Source organism: Labrus mixtus, chromosome 14, assembly GCF_963584025.1.
Source record: "Labrus mixtus chromosome 14, fLabMix1.1, whole genome shotgun sequence".
Lineage (NCBI taxonomy): Eukaryota > Metazoa > Chordata > Actinopteri > Labriformes > Labridae > Labrus > Labrus mixtus.
Genome location: NC_083625.1, coordinates 19,389,056 through 19,414,274, shown reverse-complemented (window position 1 = coordinate 19,414,274; position 25,219 = coordinate 19,389,056). Strand labels below are relative to the sequence as shown.

The following is a 25,219-nucleotide window of genomic DNA, read 5'->3' as shown; positions in this document are numbered from 1 at the left end:
CGACGACACCGATGCCCACAGACTGATCACAGGGCTTTTACCCGAACAGCACTGAATGGTAGCAGCTGAGAGACGGGTGCGGAGCGAGGGTTTCCAAACCCGCAGGATTTCTCACGGCTCACGGACTGGAATGCGCTTCTATATATATCCCCATATACGGATGACAACCTCAAAACAATCCTACACTGAAAACTTTCGGCTCTACATTTGACGCGGAGCTGTTTTAAGATTATATGAACGCGGGTCCAAGAGCCGACATGATGCAGGTGCAAACTGTGGGCTAACGGTGGTACTGACATGACTTGCTCGGCGCTGACGCGTTTCACTGCCATGCCAACCCTGCATTGTCAGATGCCATTTTATTCTGCGTTATCCCAGCGTCCGGAATTCTAACGAACTGGGCCTGTTGTGTAATTACAAGTTCGTGAGACTGTAGCAAACAAGCTGGTACAATGAGAAGCTACGCTGCCCCAGACATCGTGCGCAATTTGTGCTGAAAGCTGTATGGGTCCTGCGTACTCAGGCTCCCGGCTTCCACTTGGAGAGGTGTGCTGCGGGGCTACAGCGCACTGGCTGTCAGCTTCACATCTGGACCGCTTTGGTACTGTCATCTGCGGCCTGTTCGGACTCTGCACTCCCTGAACTTGTGGTTTAAGGGGAACTGATTGAGCTCGCCTCGGATGGTGTCGTGTTAGAGGGAAGGGTGATTATTATTTTTTTGGCCTGGACTTTATCGGTGATCCACTGGAACACCGAGGTCCAAAGCTGGACTGGCTGACTACTCATGGAAAAAGCGCTTGTCCAGCTATGGATTTTGCGTAGCTAAGTCACGCATTTTTAAAGGCAACGCTAGGGTGACATTGCAGTCTTCTCATTGCATCGGTTATTTCGTCGTCCGACAAAAAAATAAAAGAGTGAAAGTGGAGTATTGTCCGTCGTACGTATCAACGCAGTGGGATTTCTACGTCTGGTCGGCGTTCCCCCCCACCCTTCCCGCGGTGACGGTTATGGGTCGGAAGCGGTGTGTCGGTGCAGATTGTTCCAAGATGGCGGCCGGGTGCTGCGGGGTGAAGAAGCAGAAACTGTCGGGATCGCCCGGGTCGGGGGGTCCCGGCGGGGTGGGGGCGGGAAGCGGGGTGGCAGGAACCGGACATTGTGGCTCGGAGTTGGGGATTGGCTCCTCGGCGACCGTTGCAGCAGCGGCGAACGTGAGCAGAGCCAACGGCCTGGGGGGACCCGGGGGTAACGTTAGCGGCGGCGGGAGCAGCGGGAGCAGCGGCGGCACAGCTCTGTCCACAGCCCCGGCCGGTTACACTTCATCCGGCCTCTCCCCGAATCTCAGCGCGGGACCTGGTTCGGGAAGTGGAGGCAGAAAAATGGTGGTCTCGGCGGAGATGTGCTGCTTCTGTTTTGACGTGCTTTATTGCCATCTGTACGGATACCAACCTCCGAGAACACCCAGGTTTACAAACGATCCCTAGTGAGTATTTATCTCCCTTTTGTTGTCAAAGCTCGCCTCTGTACTCATCAACACGGCTCTTTCACGGCACACTTTTGATGGGTTTGCATGGAGATTCTGCTTCAGGTTACACACCACGAACTGTCACATCGAAACATCGTCTTACTGATAAAGAAATAAAACATTTAAAAGCTTCTCATCTTTAATGTGAGTTTAAAGCAAGGCCTCGTCGAGACTCTCCGTACCGGCCTGCAGCACCAACCAATCAACCATTTACCTGAATAACGAAGGATTGTGTTTGATAAAGCGACTGTGTACGCTGCTGCAGACTGTCGTAGCAGTCTTTAACAGATTCGCTGTAAGAATACGACGAAAAACACATTTTGTGATGCTGTCTATCCAACTCAAATAACACTGGCTAACGTTAGCTAAGCCTGTTAGCTACTGGTTTTTTTTCTAGCTAGCCGCTAACACTCAAGCTAAGATAAAAAGATAGTAAGATAACATCGCTTGTTTTTTCTTTTCATCAGTGACAGCAGATTTTGCACGTGATGATATTTTTATTTTAACGGCTTAAGTACAACACACATAAAATAAAGTTAGCGTTATTAATCTTTTAAGTTGCCCTCGTTGAACTCTGGATTGCCACATACCAAGCTTAGCTTCGCTAGCGGTTAGCTACATTAGCCTAGCAACGAGGCATCAATGAGCGAAAATATATTAATACCGCAAGTCTTCTGTGGCATTACGACCATTTAACAGGTCTTATAACTTGTTAGTTTTACAGCAGGTACTGTTGGGTAAGTGGGTTGTCTATTTTGGTTTAACTAATCGTAACAACCGAATTAGCATCAAACAACAAAGAAAATATGGCTAAGTACTTAGCAGCTATAATTATTATTTGGCTATTACAAAATATATCTTAAATTTGTTGGCAGCGCTAAATCAGTATTATAAAAAAACAGGGTTTTGACACTTGGAGAGGTCACTTGACACGTGTTAATAAAGTTCACTTTTATACTGCTACATTTCTATATTCTGCCCGTCATCCTACTATAGCGTCGTCCTCTGAAACATGTTGACCCCACCTTATACAAGCGGTGTAATGTGAGAGCCTGTCGTTTGACATACATTACAGGCTGTGGAGGGATTGCTTACACAGCAGTCATATCTGACATGCAGTTTATCGACCTGTTATTGGGGAAGAAACTTTGTATTGGGGCCATGTTTAAATGTATATCCACAGTAGGCTGCTTGCTCTTTGTTGAAATTCACCTTTTTTGTTTTTTTCTGACAAATTGCAAAATGATCGAGCATTCAGTATTTTAATTTCTCATGCAGACAAAATATTCAGTTTCAGTTATTTCAAATGACTACAATGGGCCATGAATGAGGTGAATTGTGTTTGAATACTCTCGAGGGGATTCCGGGCGTTCATTTTCCATTAAGGGGAAAAACCCTACATACATACACAATCCTCTGTATACTCTTGATTCATATTGACCAAGTTTTTTGTCAATAATGGTAAGGCTGTATTGAAATATTTCACATGCTAACCTTGACTTTTAACCCACAATGTTCATTCACCATGTTTAGGCCTTTAATTTAAACAGTTTTCTCAAAATCTATCAGTAACCACTCTATCTAGCGACCATCTCATAATCATCTTCGTAAACTACAGAGGAAAGACAGCACATTCAAATGCAATAACTATTCTAAACTCACAGTGGTTTGGCAAATAATGAACTGACTCATATAACACAGAGCTCACCGTCGGGGACATGTCAGCTCACCATACCATACCATGTCTTTGGCTTTACCTAAGCACACCACATGCCTGTGTCAAGCAAATGCAAATTTAACTATTTTGTTTGTTAGTCACTAGATTTTCCAATATGTCAGTTGACTTTGGACAGGCTTACTTTATAAATGTCCACACTTATATGTGAGCCAACACAGTTCATTTTCTAAGTGCTTTCTCAGAGTATTCTCCATGTGTTGCTCTGGTGGGCCAAATTAGTGTTGCCATAACAACTAAAGCTAGTGTCAGTGTCTAAATGTAAAAAAAAATCACCAAATCACCTAAATTCTAGTCTTTCCTTATATCCATGCTAAGCACTATGCCTTTATAAACTTTAAAAATGTCGCAAGTTTAATAAGGATAAGTGCCTCATGGCAAGAGGATATAGGACGTAGTCAGTCAGGGATGAGACAGCTTTTTGTTGAGTTTCTGATAAACTTGGCCAAGTAACTTTAATCTGTAAAATGTGAGGCTCATTTAATATCAAGTTTAAGGTAAATGTGTGTATGCTCGGGATGCAACAATTCTCAATATAATATTGAACTATTCTGTAAGGCATCCAAGGTTAATACACGTTTGTGAATTGCAGTTTTTCTTTTTAGCGCACAAATAGCTTCCATGCATAGTATTCTCTCTGAACCCCCCTCCCCGAGTAAATATCCATCACTATGCCCTAAAGTTGGATGAAGCTTAAACACTGGTGTCGGAATACACACATTACTTTTAAATAGAGTGGTGAGTAGAGGCGGCAGTTTGAGGAAGCACCGCCGTCTTTCAAATCAGTGTTCCGGGGACATTTCCGGTTTCAGCGCTGAGAATAATGACATGGAAGAGAAAACGATAAACAAAAAAGGACTGTCTGCAAACATTGTTTTACACATGTCACAGAATCAAATGGAAACACAGAGTTTAGTTATGTTGGCAACCAACTGCAGCAGACTGTAATGTTACTAACTAGGGATGCCAATTTCAGTCTCTTTTTTTTTTTTTAACCGATAGTTGAAAACCTTAACGATCAATTAATGAGCTACAAAATACATGTCTTTTTCTCAATTTACGTTTTATTGAAACCATTATAGCAGCACAGTAGTTACTTGAAACATTAATTCATTAAATACAAACAGTTTGAACTAATAAAACAAAAAAGGCTCTCTCTCTTTTAAATGTATGACTGTCCTTAATTAACAGCACTGCTAATTAAGGCCAATTCGACATGTTGAATCGGCGTCGGTGGTCGTTGAGAGGAATCTCTCGGATTAAGCCGTTCGGAGGTTTCATTTTTCTCCAGCTCTCTCCTTGAGCCTGCCGCTGTAGTATCCATGCTCTCACTCGTTAGTGCGGTTTCTCCTTATTTGTCAGCTCCGCCTCTTGGTTTTTCTCTTCTCGTATCATAACAACGTACTACAGCCGCCTGGAATGGAGAGTTGTTTCCTCTCATGCATGCACAGAATGTATGTGGTAGTTGCCGGTAGGCTGTAGTCTTCGCGGTGCGTTCAAGTGCAACTTTTTGGCCAGGACATGAGGCGATGTGAGGCGCACAGGCAGCTTGACGGTTAATACATTTTTAATCGGTTAAATTCTTAATGGTGATTGATGATTAATCATTAACATCCGTATTACTAGCATGAAGCTACTGTCTGTTTTTAAACACAGCCACCAGCTGGTAACTGCATGATGCAGAAAGGATTAGAGTGAACAGAGAAAGCAGCATTTGAAACGAAGTTACCTAACAAAATGTGAAAGAATGTGGGGGAAAAAAGTAAGATACTGAAATGTCTTCTTTGTACAACGGGTCTACATTGCACTACTCAAACGCTCTCTTTTTCACTGAGACTATACACCAGGAATGTATATTAATGGAAATAAGTTGGTTTGCTTAAAGAAATAGTTTTGGAACAAGAACAAATAGAAAAAAAAAGTCTTAACCCCTGGCTGTTCCTGAAAAAAAATGCCAAAAACTACAAAGAATTAATTGCCAAATAAAAGGCACAACAGCCTGGGTTGTCCGAAACGAAACTAGAAACCCTGCCCAAAAAACAGGCTGTATATTGATATGATACGATACACTTTATTGTCCCCTTAGGGAAATTTGTCTTGGACTCAAAGTGCTGCCAAACATTCAGTTGCTTCCACTCGCATCACACTCGGTGTGGAGTTTGGTAAGCCAGTAGCCACCAATGTGAAAACTCCCATAGAAAGAGAAACTCCCACTTATGGTCTGTGGCGTCCTCAACTTGTCCTTCTCTTGGGGCCATTGTCAGATTGAATTATTGAAATGCTCAAGACCACTACAATGTTTGACTTGCACACTGCTCTGTGAAGTCTGTAAAACAATGCAGTGCCTAAGATCAGATATAAAAAAAATATATAGACAGTGCTACTAAAATTAAGCTAAAGAAACCAGTGCTTCATTTAAATATACCTTTTATTTTTCAAAATCATTATGGTTTATATATCTGTTTTATTTAAAAAAATGGCTTTGGTGCATCTTGCCTGCTTGTTGCCAGCTCCCATAGACTGACCATTACCCTGTTTCAAGCCACAACTTTGTAACTTTTCTTTTGATCTTGACCGCTTCTCACCATGTCTCCAATTTTTTTCAGTTTAATTCTAAAAACTTTATTTGTCCCCGGGCGGCAATTCAAAGGCACACAGAGCAGTAAATTAACAGCAGTGCAGGTAGACGAAACCTTTTTTTAAACCTAAAATATAAAGTTTCAATTTAAATACAACTTAAACTTAACTTAAAATACAAAATATAAAAAGAGTAGCGGACAGTGATCGGACTAACAGATGTAAATAGAACTATGTGCAATAGTGACCAGATGTAAACAGAACTAAGTGCAGTAAATGAGAACTAGTAGGCAAATACTAAATGATAAGTTATAAGGTGCTTTTAGAGGGAGTTATTGGACGCCTGAGTCCTCAGCAAAACTGAACAAATGTCCACAGCAGTAGCCGCTCCAAAAAAATCATACCAAAATGCTCACTTTTTAGTGAAACATTGCTCTACCCTGCGTTTAACCCCCTCTGATTACAGAGTTTGCTTTATCTGAAATAAAGGAAACAAATTCAGCATTATCCATTATCCTAATGTTTTAAGAACCGAATTTTGTTAGCCAGCAGGACTGCAAACAAATCTCTGATCCCAGTATTGTAACATGAAGACTTTTGGCTGTGAAGGCTGTCTGTCAATCTCACACACAAAAAGAGAAGTTACCAACCTTTAAAGATGTGAACTGAGAAGCTGCAGAGGAAGGACACTATAATTTACAGCTAAATTGACATGGCAGCTTCACAGTCTAAGGATCCTGGCTATGTACTCTGACATTTCGGAAACCTTGCTGTGGCATCCTGTGTGCCAACCATCCCCCCTGCTCGACCCCCAACTGGGAGTCCTGGACGGAGGTGGTGGTCACTCAGTGGAGGAAAAATCAGCAGTAGACAGTCTGGCTATCCCCTACCACTTCTCCTCAACAATCTCTACACGGCGAAACAGGATCCCCTGTTAAGGTCCTGTCAGTGCCCCAACCAATTTTGCTTGTTGGTCACCAAAGTCTGCTCAGTGTGCCATGGATGCACCTTCTGCTGCCGCTACATCCTTCTCAACAGCTGCTGCTGCCTCCTCTCCACTTGCTGTTGCTGTTCCTGCTCTCGATCCTCTGTGGTCTCCTCTTTGCCTGTTTCTCCTGCTACTGTCCATTCTCCACTTGCTGTTGTTGAACAAGGCAGCCGATCCACCACATGACAGCAGAGGAAACAACTGAGGCCAGTGGGGAGGCTCTCCTTCTCCCCACAGACTGCGAATGGAGTCCATTAACGGATGCTCCGGCAAACACCCTCACCTGCAGCTGTAACAGGAACGGTCCCCCTCACTAGAACATTCACCTGTCCAGACCTCCACCTTAGCCATTGAGTCCACTCCGACGTCACTGAACACGCACTGTCTTCTCCTTGTCCACTCCCCTCCACCACCATTCTGATCACTGGTGACTCCATAATAAGGAATGTCTGGTTTTGCAATGCCCCCACATTCCCTGGTGCTGCTGTCCTGATTATTTTGGAAAAGCTTCGTAACACTCCGCCTTCATTCCCTACCACCATCACTAGCTGTATTTTTCAAGTGTGCATCAACAACATTGTCCACTCCAAGCTCTGTTGAGTGACAAAAGTGAGTGTCTGTGCCTTGTAGAGACCCCTCCTTCCTCATTCGTTGATCGTTGTCGTTGATGCGAACGACAGAGGAAAATAGAAACTGGGCGTCGGAGTAAAACGGCGCGACGCGCTGTGTCGCTCGTGGGCAGTTAGGACACAATAGAATAAGGCTGATTTTGTCGCTGATGCGAACGACGCATGCTGTTAGGAGAAACTTTTGGAGTTTGTAAAGCAAACGGGAAAGTCCATTTTTATCTCTGGACCCTGCATGTCACTGTCCAACGCTGCTTGATTCAGCAGACCCCTTTACCTCCACTACTGGCTACAGTCCCCCTGCAGAACCCCTTTTCCATAAAGTCAATCTGTTCTGCAATCGGCAGTCTCTTTTCAAGATGGACTGACTTCACCCGAATAAACCTGTTTCTCGGGTGTTAAGCACACACATTCAGCGCACAGTGCACTCGATGTGATTAACTTTTTACATCTGATGTCATCCACATACCGGCCTCCCCTTCTTCATCATCATCATCCCCCCCCCCCCCCCCCCCCGTCCTACACCCAGCTCATCCATCATCCCAGTAGCCTCCTCCCACTGGCCTCATTCATCACTCACACCTCAACTGGTTATGTCTAATTTCAAACTGACATTAAAAAAAAAAAAACACACATTACTTAACTCTGTCAACTTGTCAAATCTGGTAATCATGGTGGTCTTGTCTGAAATCCTTACTCAACATAACTGGTGCTGCCCTCTCCTATAGCTCAGGTCATATCTCTCAAACAGACAACAGCTAACAAATATCAGCAATTGCTCCTCTATCCCAAGGCGTACCCCAAGGTTTGATGCTTGGTCCTTTCTTATTTATTCTCTATACTCCCGCTTGGATAAATCGTATACATTTTCACTGTTACGCCAATGACATCCATGTCAACTTCACCACTAATCAATCACCAAAGCAACCTGCTCTGGTCTGACCCACTGAGTCAAAAAAAACCTGGATGCAAGCCAACTTCCTTCAACTAAACTGTGATAAATAATAATCATCGGTCCCAAAACCATTGATAACTCCACCCTGTTGCCATCACCACACATTTCAACCTTCAAAACATTTTCAACTTTCGACAGAAACCTCTCATGTCAGTAATATCATCACAACTGCGTTCTTCCATCTGAAAAACATAGCCTGTCTCCCCCATGTGAGACTGTATGGACCTACAACAGTTTAGAAAAAAAAAACACCTTTTTAGAACTGCTAGAAATGCTCATGTTGCTTTTTGTGACATTCATTCAAAGATAATCAAAGGCTTTCTCTACCTCTTTCCAGAATGTTAATACCAGATACTTAAAGAATTTATTTGAGTAATTTGCTTCTTGTTTCCCACGCCCTCTCAAACAACTAGATCCTACTAGGGGGGAATATTTCCTCTATTGGCAAGGTCAAATAAAATGCCTCAAGCTCACATTCCATGCAAACTCCCTCCAGTATTTGTATTGTGTTAGTTTAAGATTATTATTTAAGCTATTGTTCCAGTCTTCTGCTGTGATACTGACTTCTAATTATTTTCCCTATTTTTCTTCTCACTTCTTAACAATAGTTTGCTTCTGCTTTTTTTAAAATATCTATTTGAAATATATCCTTAAGCTGTATTTTTATTTTGAAAGTGCTTTACAAACTCGTGTTAGTTCATCTTTCTGTACATGTTTTAAAAGATAATTTCTCTTTAAATACTTTAAAAAGTATTTCTGATCCTCCTGTTTTAAAGCTATTGCAATACCAAAAGTAGACTCGTGAATAAGAAAACACATGGTGAAAGTACCATAATTTTTTACCATTAAAACTCTGCTTACTATCCATCCGATATTGATCACCATCTATACAGATCCTGCCTTATTTTGTTTTCCAAAAACACAATAATTGTTTCAAAACATTTAATAAAATCTTTACTAATGTTGACGCCCATATACTTAAATTATATTCTTATTTAGCGTAGCTTACTTGTTTTCCTGTAACTAGTGATTCACATTTATTTTTATTTAATTTGTATCCTGAAACTTTGCTATGTTCATCTGGTTTCATTAAGTTATGTACTGATTCTTCTGATGATGCAAGATAAACTATTACATCATCTGCATAACGTGGCAGTTTGTTTGTTTTCCTTCATGTATTCCTTAATACCTACATTTTGTCTAACTGCTTCTGCTAGTACTTCAATATACAGTAGCTGGTAAATAAAAGAGGGGAAAGGGGAGGTCCCTGTCTGGTTCCTCTTTGTATACCAAATCTTCTTGACACTGTACCTTGTGTTTTTGCTTTAGCGTTTGGACTACTGTAAATTGCTTGAAGCAATGACTTCAATGTTTCTTCTAATCCAAAACTGGAGAATCTCAATGATGGAAGGCCAATGCACTAAATCCAAAGCTTTCTCCGCATCTTGTGTTAATACCCAGAGGGCTTTATCTTTTTTTTAAACATAATCAATTCAATTTGTAGTTCGTCTTGTATTATCTGCCAGAATCCTTCATGGAAGAAAGCCACGCTGATCTGTGTAAATTATATCTGTAATAACGGCTTTTAATCTATTGGCTAATATCACTGACATTATTTTGTAGTGTGTATTGAGAGGTGATATAGGCCTGTATGAGGAACACTGTGCAGCACCCTTTCCCACGTTATGATTAAGTGTTATTATTGCTAATTGCCATGTCTCTGCCAATTTCCTGTGTCTAATGCATACATGTAAGCTTTTAGTACTTGTCCTTTAGATTCTTTTATAAAATTGATTTGTAAATCTGCCTTCTCCTGCTTTCCTGCTTTCACTACCTGTATTTGTTGTTTCCTTTCCTATGCAGTTATTGCTTTTATCCCTTTGGTATTTTTTCCCACCATTACTCGGGGTAGATAAATGTCAAATATGCCTAAATTTGGATGCTATCCACTTTTAATTAATTTCTATACAAAGACTTGGAGTAATTTGCATGATTGAGCTGTAGTTAATTTAGTAATACTCCCATTTTCTGAGTTCATAGGCAAGAATCTTAAGGGATTTTGGTCCTCCTTCATAACTTTCCTTTCGCATATACCTCAGTAATCTTTCTATCTGTACTGCTGGTGTTCTATCTAATTTGCGACATTTCTCCTTAAGTTTATTTTCCTCTTCAATACTACCCGTCTCTCTGTGTTTATTCTCCAATAGTTTTATTTCCTCTAATAACTGTATTGGTTTCTTCTGCATTTTTTTGTGTGCAAATAAGTATATGATTATATGACTCCTCATGACTGCTTTGGCTCCTTACCACAATATAGTTAGATGTATTACTGTGTCATTTATTAATACATAGTCAGGTTAACCTTCTGTATTTATACATTCCTTATCCTGTAAGAATGAGTTATTTCATCTCCAGAGAGATTTTACCTTTACTGATTTTGATTGTTATTTTAGGTGAAACCGCAGCTTGATCACACACATTTATTGATTCAATGGTACAATTCTTCCTTATGTGGATAATGGTTTACTCGATGCAATTTAGAAAAGTACCTTGAGACACTGATTGTTCTGCATTTAGGGCTGCTATCTGACTTGCATGTTGTTTGCATTTAGTAGAAAAGGTACATCTGCTCCTCCAAATGGAGGATCATATGCTGAGAGCTGTGACTCAATATATGTGCAAAGCAATTACTTCAAGGAGTGCCAACACAGCATACATCTAGTAAATACTTCACTTAATTTTGACTGCAAGAGGACTGACGGCTCGCAGTAGCACTGCTGCAGGTATGGTAGCATAACTCTCCAGCTAATTTAGACTGATAACATTTGGCAACCTTAATGTTTTTTAAAATTAGTCACTTTTGTTGATTTTGGTGTAATACTAGCTTGAGTTTTTATAAGCTAACATACAAGTGTTTAAGGCTAGTGTGATTTTGTAGCTAAGTAAACTAAATTAACTTCCAGCTCTCAAACATGTTACCATTGTCATACATTGTGTGTTGTGCTATCAAGTGGTATACTAGAAATTTATGTTTTTTTCCTACACCAGTCTTTGTCCCTGTCAATCCCACCAGAAGAACAAGAAGGAGAACTTTTGAAGGAAAGGTAAAATGAAGCCGCAGGACAGTTGCCATACAAAGGTTTTCTGAGGACCAGCAGGGTGAACCGTCTCTAAAAACATCAAAGTCTTGTGACCATGAGACTCTGCATTGTTTTTGTTTACACTCTTGGCATTTGTCTGCTGTAGATGTAATGTTCCTTTGTACATTTTGAAATGTCACTGGTATTTACTTAATGAGATCTTTGTCAGTTTTATTGGTGTAAAACGGATTCATATTTGAAAAAATAAAGTTCAAGATATGATCAAAGAGATGTCTTTTAGTATTTTTCTTTTTTCCTTTTCTCTCTTTTTTTTTTCTTTTTTTTTTTTTTTTTACTAACATTTGCTTTTAAAGTCTTCCACACCCAAGAATGTAGTCCTGCAAGTTCAAGACGTGTTACATATACAAAAACCATGTGTAAGAAACGCCGTCAAAGTGAAAGGTGTGGGGATGGTTATGGTAATTCACTTTTCTTCACAGGGACACACTCGGATCATTTAAAACTTTTTCCACGTGCTGGCCTTTAAAAAAAAAAAAGTGCTTCCCTGGGGTCAAGTGTTTTATTCTGAATTTGGTTAAATTGGCATTATGAAAATTTGACGGCTGCTCTTATTGGACGAAGAAACAGTCTGAAGACCTATAAGCCTTTCTAACTTGGCATGTGAAATCCAAACGCTGGATAATCAAGTAGAGATAAATCCATTCTGTCCGATCAGCTTGTCAGAGTGAAGATTAAAAAGATTTGCCTTACTCAAGGACTAATCAGTCACAGCACTGTCCTGAATTAGAAAGCCAGTTCCACAAAGTATGTCATACTGGGTTGTAGTTTGAGGCTTGTCTCAGTTTTGCTGTTAGATCAGTCAATTGCAAGTTAGAAAGTTACCCCCCAAATAAGAGACTAGCCTTCTTTAAGCCCTTATATTTAGATGCTTTTGGACCAACTCTGGTGACCTGTTTAACCAAACAAAATAGAAAACATGGCTCATTGCCAGTTAGAACCAATGAAGATCCTAAAGAACCAACATTGTGCTATTTTAGATTCAAATGTTAAGTGTCCCTATTTGTAAAATCTAACCCATAGTCAAACTCTTTATTTACTAAACCAGCCTCAGGTGTGTAAGTGCTTTACAATACAAATATGTGGGTTTGTGGGAGAAAATATAACAATACAATATTTTTGGTTCCAGTAAAACTAGATGAAAGCACAAACAGTTGAAGGCGGTGTATGTGACATGTTTGGATTTAAGTGTATATTCATAATACTGCTTCAACCATCCTGATTTGGACAGTGTAGTTAAAATTGACTTCAATGCCTACGTACAAAACCTCAAGCATTAAAATGTTGTCATCACATACTCTGCTGAAGCACTTTAAGGTCCTGTCATCGAGTATAAAATGGTGTAATGTCTTTTAAACATTCTGTTTTTACACATGATCAAGGAGAAATTCTCCCATTTCATTAATTTGACTTTCTCACGACTGTTTATCATGCTAACATCCTATGCCTGATAAAGCAGCTCAACATAAAACAGATGTAAGATAACTTCATAAAGGGTAGAAAGTTATTGTTTCCAAACTGAATAGGATTGGGTGGACAGATGGCTCAATGTTATGAACAAAGGCTTTCACTCCTTGGTGTAAACTGATGATGTAAAAGACAGTCACATGCAAATGCTGCCAAATGTGAATGTCAGCTGTGCATATTTAAGGGATGTGTTCTTTTAACCAACTTTTATGCATGGCATTAAAAGTACATCTGGTGTGCATGTGACTGTCCACCTTGGAAGTGCAACTGCTTTGACTGAACATGGTCTCTTGTTTGTGTTTTTCAGCCCGCTGTTTGTCACATGGAAAATAGGCAGAGACAAGCGGTTGCGGGGTTGTATAGGTACATTTTCTGCCATGAATCTGCACTCAGGACTCAGGGAGTACACCCTTACCAGGTAAGCATAAAAACGTATTTTAATCTTGCTGTATAAGAGATGTATTATATATTAATGACGCTGTGATGCATTAAAATGATCATTGAGGGTATTGAAATGACGACCCCTAACATGCACATGTTTTCTATTACAGTCAATTTACAGATGGTTTGGCTGTGCATGGATGCAAAAAACTGCAGCTTCTGTTTCTTAATGTACTCACTTCTGTACTCATCCATCTATGTAGCTCACGCTGTCACGCTCTGTGAACTGCATGTTTCATTGGTCTCAGGTCCCTTGATACAGAGAGTCATAGATGTCATAAAGTCTGTTTTTTTTGTTCCAGGGTATTACTGGTAATTTAAAAAAAAAAAAGAAGACAGCACATTAAACATCGTTTGAGTAATATTTTCTTGTCAGACAAACAAGAACCTTGTGTTAGCAATACAAAATGTTAACTCTGGTTGATGAAGAAAGATATTCTGGATTAACTACAATATGCCTGTAATGTATGGACTGTTGTAAAGATGATTTAAGAATTTGAACCTTTGACTGAAGACTCCATGTATAGTTTCATTGGGCAGTCTTCAGTGACACAAGTTATACATTCATTGGTGGTTAATCTAAGGATCAGTGGCTCATCCCACAGTGGGAAAAAATGTTGTTTGGGAACCAGGCAACTTTCAGTTCAAAGTCAGAGCTCAGTATTTATTGAACTGATGTTCAAATGTCAATAACTATTGAGGTAATTTGTCAACAATGAGATGAGTTAAGAGGCAGGTTTGTGTTTAACATTAAAACAAAATCTTGTTTTGTAACCTGAAAAGAAGAGAGTAAGTCCTTCAACAGAGACCTCTGTGATCGCCTGAAGTAGAATTACTCGGTAGGCTTTCTTGATCTGATGGCAAACAAAATTAACCTGTCAGATACATGTAAACACTCAGCTTCCTGCTGCTAATGTTTACAGACGCAAACAGTACTGATCTGCTGTGAGGCATGCAGAGACCATGCTGGACTGCTGTATGTCTAAAGGTCATCTACATCACATCAGCAATTATAGGCCTGTATCACATGTTGGAAGCAGAAGTGGGAGTTTACCCTTCAAAAAGAGCAAGTTATAGGAGTGGATTTTATTCCAAATCCTGCACACGGTAATCTTTCGACTAGGCCTCTTTGAACTCGACCATGTAACCTCTTTTCTGCTCTCATCAGGGAAATTTCTTTGTTCTTTATCTCCACAGTGCCCTTAAAGACAGCCGCTTCCCCCCGATGACAAGGGATGAGCTGCCTCGCCTCTTCTGCTCAGTGTCTCTTCTCACAAACTTTGAGGACGTCGGTGATTACCTTGATTGGGAGGTAAGACGCACGCTTTTCAGCTGAAATGCTCAGGCATCATAGATACTTATGACTTAAGCTAAGAAAATAAATGTACATTATTCCAATTATTCTAAGCCCATATGGGCTTCAAGAACAGTTTGAACAGAGCAACCCGTTCTTTTCACTTTGTTTGATTGAGACATTCATTGGCTCAAAATGACCTTTGTTTCTTGTCTGTGCTGCTCTGTATTCCAGGTGGGTGTTCACGGTATTAGGATAGAGTTTTTCAATGAAAAAGGATCAAAGCGCACCGCCACCTACCTACCAGAGGTTGCAAAGGAGCAAGGTGAGAACTATTAGCGGTCCTAAAATTGGAGCTTCATCTGCTTTTTGTAAAAGCTTTGTACTGTTGTGTAAAGTCATACATGTTTTATTTTATAAGGTTGGGACCACATTCAAACCATAGATTCCTTACTACGAAAGGGAGGCTACAAAGCTCCCATCACAAATGACTTCAGGAAGACCATTAAGTTAACCAGGTAAGATGATATTTAATGTATATGACAGTCTAAAGGTATGCTGATTTATTAAGTTGCCATTAATGTGCTCTTAGTTGTCATACTATTATTTAGATCCATGCTCCCAGACATAAACCAAAATAATAGATTTACCTGGTACTAAAGCCTCGATGAATATTTGTGAGAATACTAGAGCCCTCATCCTTTTTGTAATGTGGCATTCATTCAGCCAGTCGAGTTGCTTCAGGGGGAATTTCACTAAATTAACACATGTGAAAACCCAGTAATATACAAGTTAAATTAAAACATGTTTACCCAATTGTATAAATTTCCTCAAGTGATGTCACTAGAGAAAGCATCCGTTAGGTCTGAAGACTAAAAGCTTGAAAATTAGGAAAAAACAGGTCTGAGAGTTTGGAATGAAAAAGATGTGACCTTGGCAGACCTCTGTAGCCTGCTCCTCAGCTTGAAGGTAGTAGCTGCTACATCATTGCTTTTCTAGCTCTAATCAACACTCCTCTTCTGTTCCCAAGGTACCGTAGCGAGAAGATGACAATGGGTTATGCAGAGTACATTGCCCACCGCCAGCACCATCACTACCAGAATGGCATCGGGCACCCTCTACCACCCTACAACCATTATTCCTGACAGCGAGCCGCATGACCAATCATTGGACCTCTCCGCGGACCTTTTCCCAGGAGAGCCCGCCCCCTCCTGGTCTAGCTATTTCTACTACTGTACCATTTTATGATGATAGTTTCCGTTGCCATGCTGTCCGTCTCCCTGACGTTGACATGGCAACGGGTGGCAACGAAGCATCATTTGATTACGGCAAGAAATCCACTCTTCTTTTTCTTTGCCTGTGGTTAAGTTTTGCAGCATATGTAAACCTATATCAATAACCCCCTACATTCATATTTTTGAAAAAGGAAACAAATGCTAGATTTTATTGATCCTGCGTATTTTCAGCAAAACGAATCAGGTGTTTGATTCTGTGGATGGAAGGAAGTCTCTTATAGGGTGGATTAGTCTCGCGCTTATATTGTTCAGGCTTTGCTTCAAATTAACATGAACTAAAACAAATTCTTATTTCCTCTTTTTCTTTAATTAACTCTCCTGACATGTATACCATGTAGCAAGGCAACTGCAGTTCTCAAAGGCTGTGCCGTCTCTATTCTGGTTCCTCTCAAAAAAAAAAAAGAGTGACTGTTGAGATAGCCTTGTAAACTCTTGTAGTAATGTAGTTGGGACTATATATAATGGGATCTGTATGCTCCAAAGTATAGTGTGTAGGATTGTGATGCCCTTTGACCGGCCTTTGCTGGTAGTGTTTATTGTTAGAGCTCACAAATGTGTGTGTATTTCTGTGTGTGGATTTAGGTTTTGGTCTGCCACCAAATTGAAACCAGTAGAATAAATTAGAAATTGGATTTATGCCTAAGGTTCCCTACTGAGAGTTTTTGAGTATTTGAAGTGTTTATGTTTGGACCTGTAAACCTTGAACTGCATATTCTAGCCTAGAGCTTTAGTTTAGATATTTTTTCTTTTTGTTGAGCTTTTCCAAATGTTTATCTTGAGGAAGCCATTTTGTCAGAGGAAAGTCGAGACCACACAGATGATTAGTTGATGTTAAATGGGTCTGACTTCCAAGCAGTGGAAGGAGGGGAGCAGGCATAACTACAGGTCCCAAGAAAAAAAAACAATGCTTTGATTTAGTGTCTGTTGGTTTGTGAGTTTACTGGCAGGGAGTCACTTGAAAGGGACATGCTTTTAACTACTCAAAGCCATATTCTCTTTGTACTCTACACTGTAAAAGTGGTCTGTTGTTTGGCTTGACGTCTTTGCATTCGGTGCCAGTTGACTGGTAGCCTCTAGTATAATCATTCTTCAACCTCTGAATGCAAACTCTTACAGCAGCCAGCCTCAGACGAGGCCGCACCACTGAATGCTATTCGTCATACCTAGCGGTTTCACCCATTAGTCATACGTCTTGTATATTGCCCGTGTCGTCGTGGAAACATTTTCTTGCCTCTTCAGATCATAGCTAACCATTGTCACTCGTCCACTAAGTATGATGTATTAAAAAAAAAACCTGTCATTTTGAATGAAGACGCACAATGAAAGTGATCTATTTAAAATGTGTCATTTAGAAGTGCATGTCATTGTGCAGATAGTTGATTTAGTTGTTGAAACCGCACCTAAACCGTTCTCTCCTCTAAACTCTTGGCCGTTCAATGAGATCCCGTCACTCTGTGCGTCCACCACACATGAAGTGTTCTGCTGCTGCGTGCTCTGTTTTGTCAGCTGTTTGGCACTAGGTTAGATCAAACACAGTGGAGTTAGATCTGAATCCTTGCATGGGGCCGAGCGGCTCGCAGTTGAGGTCTACACATTAAAGCCAGGGCTTTGTAAGGACTTAAGAAGCCATTTCCCACCCAGATATGTCTTGTTGTTGTTGTGAGTCACATCCACACATGCTAGACTAGGTTTCCTTTGTTTGAGGAATTCCAGAATGTTTGAGGATCATGGCGTGTGATCCGCTTGCTTTGGGGTCAGTTTAGTTTTGCTAACTGGACATTTTTTGAGAGGTTCTCGTTACTTGACCAACATCTTTTTTTCGTAACAGCCTTTACTAACTGACAGGTTATTTTTTTCTTTTATGCAAAAATGTCAAGGGCTTTTGGCACTCCATCCACAGTAACCCGAAAATGACCCAGATTTAAGTTGTGTTGCCTTATATGAATGATTTAACAAACGATGGGCCAGTAGATGACGCTCTGAGTGTTCCTCTGTCCCATGGTCTGTTTGTTTGCAGCTCATCCGAACACCACAGTGTAGGAAGGGAACTCCCATGATGTTTTCCTCACTTGAATGCGATGAAACGTTCTTATGGAGGCTCTCCTGTATGATTGCGGTCTCCTGTTTTGACATCTTATCCAGCTGCTGGTCCTCAATTCTTTCAACTCTGAGAGGCCCACATACTCCCATACTCCGTTAAAAACAGTGTCAGACACTGTGGTGGTGTTATTCTAAATGTTTAAACCATGGGAAGTGATTAACATGTATGCCTCTTAAGATAAATACACTACATAAAGATCCAGAGGAACAGTCAGGCGTTTGTTTCCCGGCCCATTTGATACAGCACAACCTGAATTTTTCTGCTGCAAAACCAAATTGACCATGTTCTTTTACATATATGTCTTTGTATACACATGCAATGTCTTTAGTTGCATGTATGTATGAGTATGAGACCTATGGTTTTATCCATGATATGCTTGATCTATGGCTTAGACGCTCTTATTAACCATTAAGAGATTTAAAAGACAAATATGGTGCTATCGGACCTCATATTGGGGTGGTCACAGCTCGTGACTGGTCATGCGGACTCATTGATCATATCATACTTAAAGATGCTGCATGTAGGATTTTCTCTGTTGTTCATGGCTGCGAAGTGAGTCATGACGACATTTTAACACTGAAGGATGGGTTCATCACCGTTAACAAACAGTAGCCCCTTTCATTCAGTCCATTATGGGTGATTTTGGGATCAATTCCCTATGGGAAAACTGACTGATATCTTTCAAATATAGTGAAGAAGGAGGAGTCCCTGCAGCAAACCCATCATAGGGGCTCTGAATGTACTGTCGGAGGTCATCTTTTTCATTTCAGCAGCAGTATAATAAGAGAAAATCCTACCTGTATTACCTTAACTATCCTTGATATATGCAGATCTGTTCAACAGGTGTTTTTTTTTTTTCCCCCCCTACCAGTGCAAGTCAACACCCGTTGCAGGTTTGAAAGGACAAGAAGTCACACGTAGCCTCCCTCCCCCTCGATAACTCCCCCACACTGTGGCCCGTCCTCATGGCCTAGTTTGTGCAGGCGTGAAGTGTGTGTCGGTAGAAAGTGGCAGTAGTAGTGCTCGTTGCCTCTCCTGGAAAACTGGAGGCTGCTTCTCCCGAGCACATCCTCCGTTTTTTTCCTCAAGCTGCTGAATCGTATGACCTCTTCTGAAAAGGAAAAGTTTGAGAGATGTTGACTTGTGAAGATCTCGTCAAGGCCACCACAGTCGCTCTCAGATGATGTTGAAGGTTAGCATCTCCTTTTACGGGACGCAGTGTTAATGTTTTACGTAGAACACGCAGAAAATAGTCCTGCTTCTGTACTGATTAACTGTTTTAAAAGCATTGATACCTCATGGGACGTTATGGAACGACATTAGGAGTTTGTTGTAGCAGATAGTGTTTTGGTTCCATACCAGGGTTAGAGTTCAGCCTCAGCATTCCCAGCGTGGTCATTCTCATATTTCGAGGAATGCTCAAGCTTGTGTTACCTTCGTATGTTTGACTGAACCAAAGATGCCAGCGGCCATACCCAAATGCTGCTCTTCAGGCCTGGCTTCCTGTCCTTCCAAAAGACACCCCCTGCAATTGACAAAAAAATGTTCTTTGTCTTTTTTTTTTTGTGTGTGTGTGTGTGCGATTTCTCATCTGTCTTGACTTATTGAGCAACCCCATTTTTCAATGAATTTTCATTGAGTCTATCTCTGATGCCCTTCAAGGCATCAAGGATGGTTAAAAATGGTTGCAAATTGTTGTTACTTGTTTTGTTTATTATTATTATTATTATTATTATTATTAGTAATGCTATAATTTACAAAAATGAAAAAATCCCATGGTGTGCCTCCTAGCTTTATGGGTTTCTAAATGTTTTTTCCCTAAAGACCAGCAGTTATACTTTGTATAAAAGATGGATTTTTCCTTATTTTCTATGCCATTAAAGAAGAAAAAAGCCTGTTTTCTTTACTCTGGACCCAGTAGCTGCACTGGTATACAATCGCACTGATAGATGAATATAAAAAAAAAGAATAAATGAATCAATAATAATAATGATAATGACAAATGAAATAAGAACTACAATAAACTTGTGTTTGAAACTTTTATTAAAAAAAACTTTAAAAAAGAAAATAAAAAAAGAAAATGACTGTTTTTGTACATCAAAAATAAATTCTTTTCAAAATAATATTTTGGATCTAGTTTCAAAATTATTTTAGTGGTTTTCTATGTTCTGAATTTCTGAGACACTGACTTCTAAGACGTGTCACTGTACAAAATGAATTATTTCTGTTGCAGTGGCCTGATGGGCTGGGAGGGTTGCCTGGTGTAACTCCTCATACCAACTTTTATTTCTTTTCTTTTTCAATTTTTTGGAACTTTTTCTGCTTTATAGTAACTTGAAAAATGTCGATGGAATAATATGAACTGGGAACTTCAGATCCACCCCCCTGTAGAGCTAGACCCTTCCTCCTTTCCTATTGAATTGCTGTTAGTGTGACGCGACTTGAAATGGGCATTTATTTTGACAGTATGACAAAAGAAGAAAAAAAAAACACAAAAATAAACACATGAAAAAAACTAAGAAGAAAAAAAACCTGCAAAAGATAAGTGTGGGGAGGGTTGAAAGAATATATATAGAGGGGGATATCTGAGTATGTAAGCAATGGCTGTGAAGATAATGTAGTTTTAAACATTGTTATTACCTTTTAAAGTCATTTATTCAATAAAAAAAAAATACAAAATCGACTGAAAAGAAAACATGTGTCATGCGATTTTCTTTCTAAACACCCACACATACAGTGTTATTTTGTTTACATTGATGTCTTTGATTTATTTCCACACTTTACACAACAGAGTCAGATCCAGAGGACTCGTACACCAAGTCCACAGGGCTCAACAGTGTGGTTCCAGAAGTAAAAATCCCATTCATTTTCTCCATAGTGGATTTGATGATTAGCCATAATGTCATAACCAGCCAAGGTAGACTGACCACGACCTACCCGAGTGTAGAACGATGGTATATGCTCCTGCATGAGACACAGTTCATATAGCAACCTTGTTTAAAGAAAAACAACATTTATTCACAATATTGGGGCAAAGAACTACACTACCCACGACCATAGAGTATCGCTGATTGATTGAGCTTGATGTTACCATGGCAATGTGTCCCACCCATCGGCGCCGTATGCGAACAGATAAGTTTCGCTAGCAGGCAAGTTAGTTAGCTAACACGAAATGTACTAATAACCTTGTCATGCCGCAGAGAATGTAGTCTATATTATCGACGACACAAACTACAAGATAGTAAAACACTTGGATTAACAGTATACATACTATAACAACGACAAAATTACTACTAAGAAGAAACGATATAATTCGCAGTGGATGTGGGATGTGTAGTTCCTTGCCTTGTACTTTTGCCTTTTTTTCATTTTTTAACGCCGTTTTGGTGCCAAATAATATATAATAAATAATAAATATAATATAATCACGAGTATTGGGGTAGCTGTCTGTGTTGGTTCCTTGATAAAAGGATTTTGTGAAAAATCAAGGGAGGATTTGAATGGGGAAATTTACTTCTGGAACCAGAGGCACCGAAAAAGTGGGCGGTCACTGTTGAGCTCTATAGGTGTATTCGGACCAAACAGTTCTGGGGACTTCTTGAAGAGGGATGATCCATTAGGGAGTTCCCTGAGAACTGCACACCATGGGGACTTTTTTCTGTCTGCATTCGCACCACCATGTTGCTGGGAGAGTACCTACTAAGCAGGACCTAAAAAGGTTCCTCTAATTGAGGTTCTAGGAACTAAAATAGTTCATCGTTCCTGTGGTGCAGAATCAATAAAAAAGGGGGAGGGTTCCAATGTTTCCTAGAAGTATGAAAAAGTTCCTGTGGTCCGAAAACACCTAATATGTTTGATTGATAAATGACATCCACTGATTGACTTCAGGTCCATGTAGTAGAAAAATGTGCAGTTTGCTCTAGATCATATTCTTAGTAAACATTTTGTAACCTTGTTGGTCTTCACCCATACAATACATTTTCTTATTAAGGGCTCAATGGCTTGACAGACAGTTTCAATTAAACTGGATGTTGTATGACAGAAGTTTGACCCTGTATAATGTTCTGACCGGCTTTTTTTTATAATGCTAGGAACTATTTTAACCATTTTCACATATGCACTCCGGATAATATCTAGATATTTACAGGAGGACTTCTCCGGAGATTCTCCCGACCTAGCCGTTCACATATGCTCCTCACAGCTGGAGACTTTCCCTGTCAGAGGGGAGGAGGATCGGGGGATTTCCCGACGTAAGACGTGACTTAAATAAACAACGCAGAAGTAGCGGCTGAAGCAACAGAGTCCGCTACACGACGTTATAATGAGAATATTTGCCTTTATATCAATGCTATGTGTAATCCAATGGAATGACAACATCCACAAAAGAGAGGAGAACAACATACTGACGACCAGAAAACAGAATGCAGCCGTTTAATTACATGCATGGAGATCGTAGTGGTCGCGTGCAGATACTTTAGCCGGTCATATAAACGTCATTCTCTTTTCATTGGCTCAAATTGAAATCTCCGGAGCATATTCGGCCGCGTTCAGGCATCAGCTCACTCTGACTTTCTGCTGAAAAAATATTAGGGGTCTGGCCGGAGAAACTCTGGGTAAAGTCTGCACGAAAAATGCAGCTGTTTGCGTTCACACATAGCCTAAAGAAACTCCGGGTAGCCAAATCTCCGGAGTTTTTCAGGAGATTTCCGTCTGTGTGAAAAGGGTTCAAGTAACACAGAAACTGTCTCTATGGAAACTGCTAAAAATGCTTTGGGGTTGGCGGCAGAATTTCCCAAGACTTATTTCTCAAACAACAAACCATCTTTATACCAAGGTAGTTAAATACATTTTATGAACTGGCCCTTTAAAATAAATGATTTCACAGTCCTGCTGGCAACATCTGATAGTCTTCATTGATGTTCCAGTACTTTATTTTTTGTAAATATATTAAATAAGGTGAATCTGTCACACACCACTTTTGCTGAGGGCTACATTTTCTGGCTCCACTAACTAATAAAGACGGTATTGAACACTCAGCCCTAACCCTCCTTTAAAATGTCCTTTCATAAACCTGTGGCATAACCCAAACAAAGGAGCTCTTTGTTCACTGAAAGAGAAATGAGGTTTCCATGTGATGGCAGAGTTATATTATTTCACATTTTCATGACAACTTCCAAACTGGTAAGGAAAATTCATGCCAAACTTTTGATGCAGTGTATGTTGGCACGATGATACTTTATGCTGCTCAAAGCGTTTAAAATGAAAACAGCTATATGTCCACAGCAAATGCTTCATTTATTAAGCATCTGTGTAAAATAGTACTGCACAAAGTGTTTGTATTAAACTTTTTGGTTTGTGTTTTTGCCAAAAGCAGCTTTCCACATAAGCAGCCAAGAGGCAACATTTTCTTTTACAACCATTTGGTCCAAATAGGTGGATGGGATGGATTTGACTCCCACCCCCATGTGTGTGTGTGTGTGTGCATGAACTCAGAGCTTGTCTGAGATCAAATCCGAGCAGCACCATCTGTCTGACTGAGACATAATGATGGCTGAACAGACTTAAACTGATGTTTAAGGAGGAGAAACACCCATTCACTTTATTTTCATTCACTTTATTTTATATAACCAGGGATTTATGTTGTCTCTTTTGTCAACCGTATCAAATCCATTACTGACTGTCTCTAAACTCTTCATTTCCTCTGGCAGTGATGATTCTGAGTTGCTTTTTTTGCCACTTATAAAGAACCCATTTCTTTGGCTGCAACCACAACCACAAGCATTTGAAGAGAAGAGAAGCATATTTCAACATTTGTTTCCTCTTAATTTACAGTCACCTTGAGGCCTCTTTGCAGACGCTGTGGTTGGTTTTTTAGATCCTCCTCTCTCAACTGTCCACGGTGATAAAGTGCTGCAGGCCTGCGAAAACTCTCTGCAGCTCTCTTCAGTCGATACGCTGCACTTAAAGCTTTTTACCCTGTCTGGCCTTCCAGAAGGCACTGAACCCAAACACATTGTGCAGAGACCTGAGATTTTATGAGTCAGGAAGCGACTTGGCTTCACTTTAGTGTTCAAGTGTTTCTTAAAGGACCTTCAACTCATGGAAAAGTTTGATTTTACATCATATATGTTGATTAGCTTTCTTGTTGGGGGCTAGATTAGAAGATTTATGCCATCCTTGTTTGTTTGAAGCTAAAGTGGAAGAGTACCACCGCTCCCAAAGAAGCAACGATTTCTCCTACATTTAGTAGGAACAGGCAATTTAGTGTATGGGCAACACTGTTTTTTTTTGATATTGCTACTTTGTTAGAATATATTTCTACATCTAATCTTTATCTGAAACTTCCACATCTCTTTTTATTTTAACTTCCAAGATGGCCCTTACCAATGTCTCACAGTGAAAAGACGAGCCTTGGAGCATGTAGATGACCTCACTGAAGACAGAAGATTATTAGCTTAGTATTTCATAAAGACTGCAGACGGCTAACCAGGCTCTGTCCCAAAGTAAACAATCTACCAAGTAAAACCTCACAAGACTACCTTTCACCATGCTTTATCTTTTATGTTAAACCTGTACCAAAAGAAATCACTGCACCCATGTTACATAAAGTGCTACCCATAGCCCCAGCAAAACCACATTAAGATAGATTTGATCAATTAAATATTACATGTAGCTTCATGAGTTTGGGAGAGTAGCTGGTAAAGATGTTGTAACCTTCACACAGAGCTTGGCTATCTGTTTCCACCAGCTGTTAGTCTCTATGTAAAAGTAAGCCGACTGTAGCGCTAATCATCGTCCAATCTTACCTGTAAAAAAAATGAATTTCACAAAAAAACATTGAATAACTTTCTTCTTTCTTTTCTGTCTTTTAGTCCTTATAAGGCAAAGAGTCCACTTTCCTTTCTGAAGACTGGGGGTGCATAAATAATACAAGTATTTCAGCACTTTCACAATGGCCAAGTCCAATATTCATATTTTAGAATATTAATCATTTTAACATTTATTAAATGTGTGGTGAAACTCCCATTGTAGTGCAGAAATAAGAATTTGAAGAACTTCA

The 25,219-nt window shown here is 40.0% G+C and overlaps 1 protein-coding gene across 1 annotated transcript; it reads left to right on the top strand.

Moving 5' to 3' along the window:
- Window positions 1-20,282, top strand: ammecr1 (AMMECR nuclear protein 1). Its single transcript, XM_061055645.1, has 6 exons — window positions 1-1,480; window positions 13,336-13,446; window positions 14,667-14,781; window positions 14,998-15,088; window positions 15,185-15,281; window positions 15,794-20,282. Exons 1-6 carry the CDS (start codon window positions 1,008-1,010, stop codon window positions 15,906-15,908), a joined length of 1,002 nt encoding a protein of 333 aa, XP_060911628.1. The 5' UTR covers window positions 1-1,007; the 3' UTR covers window positions 15,909-20,282.
- Window positions 20,283-25,219: the final 4,937 nt, after the last annotated feature.